General features: G+C 44.0%; 1 protein-coding gene across 1 annotated transcript in view; it reads right to left on the bottom strand.

Moving 5' to 3' along the window:
* Positions 1–13546, bottom strand: part of ADAMTS2 (ADAM metallopeptidase with thrombospondin type 1 motif, 2) — a 363960-nt gene that overhangs the window by 88876 nt on the left and 261538 nt on the right. The window contains exon 6 of the mRNA XM_006874455.1: positions 3543–3699. Coding sequence (XP_006874517.1) covers positions 3543–3699 — 157 coding nt within the window. The remainder of the gene's footprint in view (positions 1–3542; positions 3700–13546) is intronic.

The raw sequence follows: 13546 nt of genomic DNA, 5'->3' as shown, positions 1-13546 counted from the left end.
AGAAGTGCTTCAGAGCTGACTCTTCAGAGAAGAATGAAGAAAGTCTTTATATACCAATATGGATGTTCCGGTGAGAGAAAAAAAGGAAGAAGCACAGCAGGGGGTATGGTAATTCAGAGAAGAAAGTAGGTGAAAGAATAAGCATACAAATCATATAAATATGCCATTTTTATCAAAAGAATGACTGGAATGATAATACACCAGAAACTAATAACAATGACTACCTATAGAGGATGGAGGTGGGTGGCATGAATTAACTCTGAACATGCAAATTGATATAGATTTTCTAGGTTGTTGTTGCTGTTAAGTGCCATCAAGTCGGATCCAACCCACAGTGACCCTGTATAGGGTTTCCAAGGAGCAGCTGGTGAGCTTGAACTGCCAACCTTGCAGTTCAAACGGCTTTGCAGTCTGGCATATAGCTCTTTTTAAAAAAGGATACGGATACATACATAAAAAATGCACCAACATAAGGTTTGTTGTTGTTACATTGCGCTGAGTCGGTTCCGACCATAGCAACCCTGTGTAGGGTTTGCAAGGAGTAACTGGTGGATTTGAACCGCTGACCTTGTGGCTAGCAATCCAGTGTTGATCCTAGAATGCCATACCAGGACTCCAACATAAGGGTTGTTGTTGTTAAGTGCTGTCGAGTCAATTCCAACCCATAGCGACCCTGTATAGGGTTTCCAAGGAACCGCTGGTGGGCTTGAACCACCGACCTTGCAGTTCAAATGACTTTGCAGTCTGATGCATTAGCCCATAGCACCACACCAGGACTCCAAAGGTTTAGCCCTTGAATTAATCACAAAGTTATCATACTGGCACAGCCACCACCTTGGTCAAATTATGAGGATATCAGAGCTATAGCAACTCCTGTGTCCAACCACCACTCCCTCCCTACTCTCTACTATCTTGACTTTTAACACCATATATTAATTTTGCCCACATTTCAAACTTGAAATAGATGGAGTCATAAATATATGTCCTTCTCTGTTTGACTTTTTACTCAATATTAAATATGTGAGATTTGTCCATTTTGTGGTGTGTAGTTGTATGGTTCTATTTATTGCTGATGAGTAGATGACAATTTATTTATCGACTCTCCTGTTGATGGGTTTAAGTTATTTCCTGGTTAGGAGTTATTACAAATAGTACCAACAGGCAATTCTTTTGATGCACATGCCTCGTATATAGACGCTTACAAGTGTATATGCTGAGTGGGTGTATGTTGACTTGAACATAACAATAATAACCAGTTTTCATAGAGTTGACTGCAATTCATGGCATCCCTGTGTGATTCAGAATAGAACTGTGCTCCATAGGGTTGTCAATGGCTGAGGTTTCCAATTTAAATTGTTTGTATCACCCAGGAACTACTCAGCTTTAATCCCTCAATTCTGACTCATAGCAACCCTCGCTAAATTTTTTTATAAGCAGTTCTGAATTTTAATGTTCAGTTTTTGTGGCTAGAATATAGAAAAACTATTGATTTTGGCGTATTGAATTTACGTTCAGCAACCTTGATCAGCAGAGTCCTGGTGTGGCGCTGTGGGCTAATACTTCAGACTACAAAGTCGTTTGAACTGCAAGGTCAGTGGTTCAAGCTCACCAGCAGCTCCTTGGAAACCCTATACAGGGTCGTTAAGGATTGGAACCGACTCGACAGCACTTAACAACAACAGCAACCTTGATCAAATTACTTAGTATTTCTAATAATTTATTTTTATGTTCTTTTGGATTTTCTAGTACATAAGCACATAAGAGTTTGGTTTCTTCCTTTTTGAAACTTACATTTTTGTTTCTTTTTCTTAAATTCAATTTTTTAAATTTTATTGAGACTTTTACTATGGTTAAGAGGAGTCCTGGTGTGGCACTATAGGATAACCACAAGGTTGGCAGTTCAAACCCACCAGCAGCTTCTTGGAAACTCCACACAGGATCACTAGGAGTCACAATCGATTTGATGGCACTTGACAAAAAAAAAGAGTAGTGTGTTTTGATATATTTTCTATGTGTACTTATAAAATGTGCATTCTTAAATTATTTGTATAATATTCTATGAGTATGAGTCAAAAATTATCTGCACTCTGATTATATTAAAACACCTCTCCACGTCCACGTCCAATAACGATACTGAGCACGCACGTGAAATGATTCTGTCGAATAGACGAATCCACTGATTATGTGGCAAATCACAGACTTGGGTTTTCAAAAGTTTGTGTGAGATGGGTACTGAAACAACTCATGGAAAAGCATAAACAGAAGCGTTTGAATATCTGCAACAAAATTTGGACCAGTACTCAAAGGAAGGTAAAAGTTTCTTTAAAAAAATTATTATTAGTGATGAGACATGGATTCATCACTATGAGCCTGAGAGTAAACAGCAGAGTATGGAATGGAAACATCCTCAATCACTGACCACCAAGAAGTTCTACTGTCAATCATCTGGAAAATTCATGCTTGCAGTGTTCTGGAACTTTCAAGGGCCAGTATTGGAATATTATCATAAAAAAGGTTTCACAATCAACAATGCTCAGTACAATGAGTTGCTCACTGAAGAGTTGAAGCCTAAACTTCAGATTAAATGCAGTGGACTGCTATCTAAGGGCATTGTGATCTTAGATGACAATGCACGTCCACACACCTCTGCCCATACTGTTGACACTCTGCAAAAACTTAATTTTGACATTTTAAAGCATCTTCCCTATAGTCCTGATTTTGTTTCATTGGACTTTCACCTGTTTGGTCCCCTGAAAGGAGCCCTTCAAGGACAAAGATTCACTTTTGATGAAGAAGTTAAGACAGTGGTGCATTCGTGGCTCACAGCTCAGCCTAAAACAATTTTAATAAGGGAATACAAAATCTTGTTTACAGATGGACAAAGTGTATTGAAAAGCAAGTTGAATATATTTTTAAATGAAATATTTTCTAAGAGTTGATTAAAATAAATTCTATAGCCAAAGTGCAGATAATTTTTGACTTGCCCCTGTATATGTATCAGTTAGGCCAGTTTGCTTAGTAGTATTGTTAGAATCTTCAAATATTTATTGATTTTTAAATCTATCAGCTACTAAGAGAGGTGTGTTAAAATCTGCAACTATGATTGAGGATTTGTCAGTTTCTTCTTTTAGATTTGTCAGTTTTTTACAGTTTGACTTTTTATGTAAAATCTCCAAAATTTAAAATGTTTCCAAATTTGTGTTCTAAAAACTGGGAGAAACAGACATCAAGCAACCCAGTTACAGACTCCACCTGGCCTTGTGGCTAGCAACCCCAGCCTCTGTGATTCATCCCCTTCCCACCTTCCCCATCTGTCTTTGGTGTTGTTTCTTGGAGACAATGGCAGATGTCCTAGTGGTTTTCTGGAGCTGGTTCACTAACACTTACCCAGATTCTCACTATGATGAGCAGCTGAAAAGGAACCAAGGCCCCTCCCTGACCTGCAATTCCACCCAGGTTGGAACAAAGGCTGCCTCAGAAACCCTCTCAGGCTAATGGTAATCCTAATCTTGTCTCTGGCCCCCTGCAGGAGTGATGCTCACCTTGCATGCCTGAAGGCCCGAAGTCCTGTCGGGTGAGGAAGATGGCGTGGTCGTGGTATTCATCGTGGTCTGTGTCTGGTTTCTGCTGGAGGTAAGCCCAGCGGCAGACATTCTCTAGGCTCTGGGATGGGTTCCCAATCTCGATGAGACTCATGGACTGCAGAGGAGTGGAGAGAAGTAGAAGAGGGGGCTAGCATCTGGTGGGCCAGTTGAGGTTGAATATTGTTGTTGTTGTTAAGTGCCTTCGAGTCGGTTCCGACTCATAGTGACCCTGTACAGATTTTCCGAGGCTGTAAATCTTTACGGGAGCAGAAAGCCTCATCTTTCTCCCGTGGAGCAGCTGGTAGTTTCGAACTGCTGACCTTAAGGTTCACAGCCTGATCCGTAACCACTACGCTACCAGAGCCAGCCACAGTATTAACCATTTTCATCCATTAGAGTCTGATCTACCTTCCCCTTGGCTCCATTCTTACGGAAGAAAAAAATCCCTCAGTAACACGCATCTACATAAGTTTGCATTCAAGATCAAGACATGTGTAGATACAAAAGTCTGAAATCATCTAAGAAATCAAATGGTCCATTTACCTCACCTCATTTTCAGTGATCCACTCAGGTCTCTCTCTAGGTATAATAGGCACCTATTCTGTGCAGGTCCCAGGACAAGAGGTAAATACAACATAGACCCCACCCCTAAAGCTCACAGAGGGCCCAAGATAGAAATCCCAATATGCTATTCAAGCCCAGAGAAGACAGGAATAACTTATGCTGTTCCTTTTCTGAAGATATTTACAGAAAACAATACAAGGGGTGGAAAACTAAAGCAAATATTGCAAAGGAACCATATAAAGATCAGCCGGAAGATAAAAGATGGTGGCTAATACCCATGGGACAGCTGGTCTGTCTCATACAAGTGGGAGAAGAGCTCTGGACAGGTCTTTAAAGAGGAGTGAAGAGTCCCACTAGGGAAACAGTTTGGTGATTCATCAAAAAATTTAACAGGGATCAACCTCGTTGTTGTTGTTGTTAAGTGCCATCAAGTCAGTTCTAATTCACAGCTACCCTGTATAGGGTTTCTGAGGAGTGGCTGCTGAGTTTCAATGACCAACCTTGCAGTTCAAACCAACCATTGTTGTACTGTTGTTAAGTGCTGTTGAGTCGATTCCGACCCATAGTGACCCTGTATAGTGTTTCCAAGGAGCAGCTGGTGAGCTTGAACCACCAACCTAGGACTCAGCAATTCCACTCCTAGGTCTATACCCAAAATAATTCAAAGCAGGGACACAAATGTTTATTATAGCACTACTCACAAGGGTCAAAAGGTGGAAACAGTCTAAATGTCCTTCATCAGACGAATGAATAAACACAATGTAATGAGTCCTGGTGTGGCGCTGTGGGTTAATGCGCCAGACTGCAGAGCCGTTTGAACTGTGAGATTGGTGGTTCGAGCTCACCGGCTGCTCCTCAGAAACCCTATACAGGGTCGCTATGGGTTGGAACCGACTCTACGGCATTTAACAAAAACAACAACAATGCATATATACAATTACAATGAAATACTACTCTGTATATACTTAAAATGAAACTACTACTCATTCATAAAGATAAATGAAGTTCTGATATGTACCACAACATACACAAGCTTTGAAGACAACATGCTGAATGAAATAAGTCAGTCACCAGAGAATAATTACTATATGACTCTACTTTCATGAACTATCTAGAATAAATAAATGTCCAGAGTCCAAATGTTTTAGTGGTTACCAGGGCTAGGAGGGAGGGAAAAGGGAGTCATTGCATAGGGGTTACTGAGTTTCTGTTAGTGGTGGTGGAATGTTTCGGAATCAGATAGAGCTGATGGTCACACAATGAGTTGAACATAATCAAAGCCACTGATTATGTGCAAATGTTTTGTTAAATATACTTTAACAAAATATTTTGTTAAATATACTTTTACCACAAGAAATTCATTTTTAAAGCTAATTCCACCAGAAAGACATACCCCAGCATCAGGGCCAGATAGCAGGGGTCAGGCCAAAGGTAGGACAGAGCCAAAGGCAGGAGCCAGGCTGGAACAGGGTGAAAATTCCCACCTTCCTCAGAGGGTGGGCTTGAGGGAAGTACTACGAGGGTGTTGCAAACTCAAATGCCAAAAGGTATAAAGTAGGTAAGGTAAATCAGTGAGTCAGGTTGGCTGTAAGAAGAGTAAGTTGTTTATTTTCCCAGTTGTGAAGGGACAAGGGTACAGAGAAGTATTTCCCTATTTTGGGAAAGCGAAGCAAGAAGGAGTGGTGAACACAACAGTAACCTGGGCACCCCATGCACAGCAGAGAAGGCAGTTTCCCCTCAGCACCAGCCCACTGCAAGACAGAGGCTGAGAGATGCCAGGAGACACTTAAAATCTGAGTTTTAAAACTAAGCTTTGTTGTTGTTAAGTACCGTGGAGTCGGTTTCAACTCATAGTGACCCCGCACAGGGTTTCCGAGGCTGAAGAAAATAAACTTACATAAGGAGCTCTGGTAGCGTAGTGGTTGCAAAACAGGCTGCGAACCACAAGGTCAGCAGTTCAAAACTACCAGCTGTTCCGTGGGAGAAAGATGAGGCATTCTGCTCCCGTAAAGATTTACAGCCTTGGAAACCCTGTACAGGGTCGCTATGAGTTGGAACTGACTCCATGGCACTTAACAACAACAACAACAATAGTAAATGTGGCTCAAATTTTAAAAAGAAAGAAATAAGACAAAAGAGGCCAAGTTCATTCCCTAGCTCACCAGATCAAAGGCCAGCCCTCAGGTAAACAGCCCCTCCTTCATTTATTTCCAGACTGGACCCAACAATGGACAATCACCTTACTCATCCCAGATGCTGGGTTTCTATTGGTTCCTCGAAGGTGCCTAGCCACTCTCTTGGCAGCCAAAAGATTCTGCTGTTGTGGCAGGATAATTTATTGAAATATTGATTTGTGTTTTGTTCTTGCTTTGTTTCTCCTTCACCAATTCCAAGAAGGCAGGTTGCCATTTGAGTTATCCAACCCAAAAGGGTCCAGATCAGAAGTTTTCTAGGATCCTTTCCCAGCTTGGGTGTTCTGAGGAGACTCCATTGGGTTCCCCGGAGGGAAGAGATGTTGGAAGGGCTTGCAAGTGCACAGATAACGGTAGGTGAGGCTTCAATGGAAGAGGCTTCACAAAGGGAACTCTGGGAAGTAAGACCTTAGAACAAGATGACCATGCACTGGGCCCTGTGAGCCAGGGCACTCCACGAAGTGAAGGAAGAGGATTCTGTCAATATTTTTATGACATCCAGGAACTCAATCCATCACCATTTACAAGATGTGGGAGTGGCTTGCCCTTTGTATTTCCCTGCTGATCTCCAAACATCTTCAAGGTACTGGGTTATCTCACCTGGGCCAAAAGGAACCAAGAGTCTTAATTTCAGCTGAGTCTGGAACATTCAAAGGGGTTTGGGGCTCCCAAGAGCCTTCTTGTCTCCTAGTTTCCTATCTATTGACCATGAACAGGATTAATGACATGTCCAGGGCCTCGTGAGCATGTTAGAAAGAAATCACTGGGTCAGTAGGATGCAGCTGGTTCTCTTATGTGTCCCTTTTGCCTTGGAGATGTGGAGAAAACAACTGGGGAGGGGATTTCCTGTGTTGATTGACATTTCCTACGTAAACTGTAAACAATCTGTGGTGGTTTGTTACTTTTGACCACCAGGGGCCGGTAATTGATAAGACCTGAGTTGAAAGATATCACCTAGGCAGCTGGTTGGGCTGAGATCCAGCATAGTGTATTGCTTGGGCTGGGATTTGTCTAGGTAGGGAGGTTCCTTCTTGATAAGAAATGGTCTATATAAACAGCTGGAACCAAGGCTTTTTAGAGATTCCTAGTTGACAAGAGCCCAGAGAAAGGTGCCTTCTTTGGAACATGAGAACCTCCCAGACACAGTAAAAAGTTGTCCATGGACATGGATAAGTGCTTTACCACACTTAGAGCTGAGAAAGCGCCAAAGCATCCGAGACCACAAGCAGGCTCAGAGGCAGGAGAAACAACCCTGACTGACTTAATGGCATTTAACAACAACGACAAAGTGGAAGTGCATTTGACCTTTGCCTGATAGGAACCAGCTTGTTGCTAATTTAAATTTATGCAGTCAAAATTAGCCTTGAAGTTACGTTACAGATTATCTTTGTAGTCAGTGGGGAGGGGGGAGAGTGTGGAAGGGGACAACATCATGGCTGAGATTAATGGGGACATGGGGACAGTGTCGGGACCATGAGGTTGCAGAGGAGATCAGTAGAAGAGGTGTCAGGGTTAAGGATGGGGTAGAATGGAGGTGGTAATAGGGACAGGCCCCCAAGCTTAATGCAAAAGTGTGTCTTATAACACTTGGAGCAGTTCACTTACTTGTTAAGAGCTTGGCATGTTTGCTCTGGGAAGCCTCTCTCCTGTGTCTCAGGGTGCCATTCTCAGGGTGAGTGATCTGTCGAGGTGTTCTGCCCTGCCAACCAAGGGCCAGCCTGAGACCCAAGTCAGACCCCTGGGGCAAAGGTTGCAAAAAGCACTGGACACCAGCTGAAGCAGGTTCACCTGAAGGGGATCCCCACCAGTTTCTGCCTCCTGGCACCCAGATCTCTCTTCTCCCGACATATTCCTACTTCATAAAAGCTGCCTTACAGTCTTCCATGAATTCTACATACATCTAAGGATCCCTCATGAGCAGAAATTTCCAGAGACAGACATTCTAGGGACGACTGGGGGTAGGGTAAGGGCCCAGGCAGGAAGCTGGGCTGGAGTCTATGGCCTGGATGTTGTTAGGGGAAGGGTTGAGCAGCACCAACTTCTATGGGTTCAGCTGCAAGAAACCCAGATATGGAATGCAGGCCCAGGTCTTTCCCTGGGGTCTCCCTGCTGCTGCCCAAAGGGAGGGACACTTTTCCATGATAGTCACTCAGGTTCTAATGGGACCACCTACTAGGATTCAACCTCTCCCTGTTTCTCTGCTTCCCAAGTGGCCTCAGTTGGCTAAGCTGAGAAGATGGGCTCTATGCATTCCAGGGCCCTTCAGGTCCCATGAGCCGCCTTGCTTAGAAATAAGATGACTCGTGTAGTTCTTGTGTCCATATCGTCATCAGACGTGAGGGAGTTGAGAGAGTTGCCTGTTTCCATTTTAAATGATTTATATTTCCAACCCATTTTGATCATTTGAGTTCCTTCTACTTCAAAGGTAACCGTGTCCTGGATTTCTGTTCATTGCTGCATCTGTTTTGCTAGTGTTGAGGAAAATCTTTTTCTTGACCACTCTACCTGTTCTCAGCTGTGCTGGGGTGTGGGTCATGAGTGAGTCCCTTGGCCCATGGTGTTTCTGGCAGCAATAACTCTGGAGTGGGTGAGCAACCAGCCACAGACCTCATAGGTCAACTGACCCATCCTCTCCCACAGAATCGAGTTGTTGGTGCTAGCTTTCCAGAACAAACTCCAATGATGAAGTATATTGGTGCTTACATGGGGGCTGGGTCCACTTCCTAAGTGGATGATAACCTTTGAACCCTGGAAATCAGACTCCTTACAGTAAAGACAGCTCCCAGAATTCCCAAGCCCCAACAAAGGGATCACATAAGGGATAGACCCCAGGAAGCCTATTCTTAGACTATGGCTGTGTGACTCGAAGCGTAATAACTGGTGGGCATTCCCCATAGACTGGCCATCCAGGGGCATAAGACTGGTGACTCTAACCCCAGGGTGGATTCTGCTAGCATGTCCATGGCTCTGCAGCTCAAGACTCCCATTTGGACACGAGCTTCTTGTGGACATGTGCCCCTGACCTGACTCCATTGTCTGAGGGACTCAGAATCCAGGGCCCAGGTTGGCCCTTGTGCATCCTTCCACATTTCCCTCACCTAGCAAGCCTGCCCACTCGCAGATGTGTGGGAATCCTCCCAGGCATCCTGAGCAACCATGCATACTGACGTATTTCCAAATTAAGGCTCTTATCAGCATGCTAGTTCCCATCACTGCCCAGATATAGGAGACAGATGCTGACTCTTGGGCCTCTCTCTGAGCAGCAGTGGGGCCTGGGCTGGGGGAGGCCAGTGTTTCTTTAAGCTGAGAGCAGCCTCAGTTGCTCAGTGACCCCACTCTGGCTGGAGAAGCCTAAGGATGTGTCTGAAGAGCACAGTGATCTTATTGTGGAACACAGAGGGCAGGTCCAAAGGCCTCATGAAGATAAGTGCTCCGTGGGGTCATAAGGGTTGCTTTGTCTACAGGGCCAGGGGAAGTCTGGGCCAGGGTAAGGACAAGGGAACATTGAGAGTCCCAGATCTGTGGGGGGTGACCTCAATGGGCCCACAGGGAATAGCTGGAGATGATGGGGGCTTGCGGGACTTGTATTTGGGCAGCAACAAACAGGGAATGAACTGTGTCTAGCTCTACATGTCCCCAACACATCCTGCCTTGGCCTTGGTATCCTCCGTTTAGGCTACCCTATCAGTTCCCATTCCCATGATGTGGTCACCTGGCCAGACAAGACACCTGATGTTTAGCCATCTGTCACTCCTGTGAGACGCTGTGTCTACTGAACTGTAAGCTCCTCTAGGGCAGGTCTACGTTGTACCTTTCTCTGTATCGCAGTCTGACCTGGCCCAGTAGCACATATTCATTCATTCTCTCTATTTATTTTATATATTTTAATAAAATGATGCTTTTATTTTTATAAAATTTAATATGTATATGCACGCACAAAAGGGCTTTAAAAACTTCATGAAAAACTAGAATTAAAAAATAATGGAATTTTTCAACAAACTTTTCAAATCCCATATGTGAAGTCTCAGTCTTGGCTCTTGATGCCGAGGATACATCAGCAGGGTACAAGACCAGCAGTGTCCCTGCCTGTGTGAAGCTCACATTAATGACGGAGGGAATGAATGCATAAATGAATGAACACACACACACTCAGGAGCCAGGCTACAGTAGGGAGGAAAACACAAGGCCGTGGGGCCTGTAGGAAGTGGGGAAGACTCCAGAATAAGGGGTCGACTGTGGGAATGTTCCTGGAGCTTCAAGAAAGTAACTAGAAATAGCTGCCCAGCAGGAGCCGAACCTAGGAATCAGCAGATCATCTCATTAAAATTCCACAGCAGCCCCAAGACACAGGTCTGTACCTTCCAGATGAGGAACTATGCCATGGTGAAGCACTCAGCTGTTAATAAGAAGGTTGGCAGTTTGAACACATCAGTAGCTCCATGGAAGAAAAGAGTTGGTGATCTGCTCCATGAAAATTGAAGCCTAGGAAACCCTATGGAGCAGTTTTACTCTGTCATATAGGCTCATGATGAGCTGTAATCAACTCGTCGTCATACAACAAAAGTAGCATCTTTCAGAGGAAAAGTGAATAAAGTCTCCAAGAGTCCCACCGTTAGAAATGGGGGAGGTGAAAGCCATGCAGCAGTCCTTCAGATCCTCCAGATCCCTGGACCCACTCTCCCTCAGTGTGAGGAAAGGGACAGGAGTGGCCACCAGGTGGCGCTGCTGTCACAAGAACATGAGGCCTTGAGGCCTGAGACGTTTTTGGCAGGTTGCTCCTGATACCCGGTTTGATAACAGGCAGCAGCTTGACCTCAAAGAGTCATACATGACGACATCTGCGGTTCAGCCCTATATATGAGATTAGGTCAAAGTATTGTTACAAAATCATGTTGTTAAGTGCCATTGAGTCTGTTCTGACTCATAGTGGCCCTATATAGGGTTTCCAAGGAGTGGCTGGTAGATTTGATCCACGGACCTAGTGGTTAACAGTCCAGTGCTTATCCCATAGTGTCACACAAGGGTTCCAGTTACAAAATTATACAAACCTTTATTAAACAAAAATGTCAAAATGTAAAGCTACTGTATCCTCCATCTAAGTGTACACATTTCTGAAGGTGGTATTTCATCAAGATTTAAGCCTTGGAAACCCTAGGGAGCAGTTCTACTCTGTCCTGGAGGATGACTATGAGTCAGAATCAACTGTGCAACAGTGGGCTGGGGCAACCCTTTCCCAAGGAGCCCAGTGATGCAATGGGTTATGCATTGGACTGCTAACCAAAAGGCCAGGGGTTCAAACTCACCAACCGCTCCATAGGAGAAAGGTAAGACAGTTTCCTTCTATAAAGATTTACATTCTAGGAAACGCTATTATGAATTAGAATTGATTTGATAGCAGTGGGTTTAGTTTATTTCTGTTTGCTTCTTAAACAATCCACCCCTCAAAACTCTGCATGCTTCGATTTGCACCACATCAAAACAGCACTTTTGACATCTTCAAAGGACTCAAAATATGTTTCTTTTAAATATCCTTTGAGTTTGGGCAACAAAAAGAAGTCTGAAGGGGCAAGATCAGAGTTGTAAGGTTGTTGTTGTTGTTGAGTGCCGTCATAGAGACCCTGTATAGGGTTTCCAAGGAGCAGTTGGTAGCTTGAACTGTCGACCTTGTGGTTCAAGCTGACCTTGCAGTCCAGCGCATTAATTCACAGCGCCAAAGCAGGACTCCATAATAGCGGTGGTGGTGGTTATGTACCGTGGAGTCATTTCCAACTCTTAGCGACCTTGTATAGGGTTTCCAAGGCTATAAATCTTTACGGAAGCAGAAAACCTCATCTTTCTCCTGTGGAGTGGTTGGTAGATTCGAACTGTGGGCCTTGCGGATAGCAGCCCAGCTAATAATCCACTACGCTACCAGGGATAGGCACACCACAACTACCCTTGTTGTTGCTGTTAGCTGCCATCGAGTCGGTGCTGACCCGTAGGGATCTTATTCACAGCAGAATGAAACACTGCCAAATCCTGGGCCAACCTCACTACTGTTGCCACGCTTGAGTCCACTGATGCTACCACTTGGCCAGTCCATCTTGTTGGGGGTCTTCCTCTTTTTCTCTGACCCTACACCATACCAAACATAATGTCCTTCTCCAGCAACTGCTCCCTCCTGACAATACGTCCAAAGTATGAGAGATGAAGTTTGGCCATCTTGGCCTCCAAGGAGCAATCTGGCTGCACTTCTTCCAAAATGGATCTATTGGTTCTCTTGGCAGCCCATGGCACTTTCAATATTCTCCTCCAACACCACAACTCAAATGTGTCAATTCTTCTACGGTCTTCCTTATTCACTGTCCAGCTTTCACACCCATATGAGGTTATTGAAAATACCACGGGTTGGGTCAGGCGCACCTTAGTCCTCAAGCTGACATCTTTACTCTTCAACACTTTAAAAAGTTCCTGTGCAGCAGATTTGCCTAATGCAATATGTCCTCTGATCTCTTGACTTTTCTCCATTGATAAGAATGCTGTTTATTGGTCCAGTGGTAAGGATTTTTGTTTTGTTTACATTGAGATGCAATCCATACCGATGGCTGTGCTCTTTGATCTTCATCAGTAAATGTTTTAAGTCCTCTTCACTTTCAGCAAGTGAGGTTGTATCATCTACATATCGCAGGTTGTTAATGAGTCTTCCTCCAATCCTGATGCCATGTTTTTCTTTATATAACCCAGCTTCTCAGATTATTTGCTCAGCATACAGGTTGAATACGTATGATGAAAAAATACAACCCTGTCACACTCCTTTGTTAATTTTAAACCATTCAGTGTTGCCATTTTCTGTTCGAACAACTGCCTCTTGGTCCAGGTACAGATTTCTCATGAGCACAATTAAGTGTTCCAGAATACTCATACTTCGCAATGTTGTCCATAACCTGTCATGATCCACACAATTGAAAGCCTTTGTGTAGTCAATAAAGCACAGGTAAATATCTTTCTGATATTCTCTGCTTGCAGCCAAGATCCATTGGGCATCAGCAATGATATCCCTCATTCCACGGCCTCTTCTGAATCCCGCTTGAACCTCTGGATGATCTCTGTCAGTGTATGATTGCAGCCATTTCTGTATTACCTTTAGTAAAACTTTATTCGCATGGGATATCAAAGAAGCTGTCCGATGATTTCCGCATTCCATTAGGTCACCTCTCTTTGCAATGG

Source organism: Chrysochloris asiatica, unplaced genomic scaffold (assembly GCF_000296735.1).
Source record: "Chrysochloris asiatica unplaced genomic scaffold, ChrAsi1.0 scaffold00279, whole genome shotgun sequence".
Lineage (NCBI taxonomy): Eukaryota > Metazoa > Chordata > Mammalia > Afrosoricida > Chrysochloridae > Chrysochloris > Chrysochloris asiatica.
The sequence above is the reverse complement of the archived record's forward strand: the minus strand, read 5'-3'. Positions and strand labels throughout refer to the sequence as shown.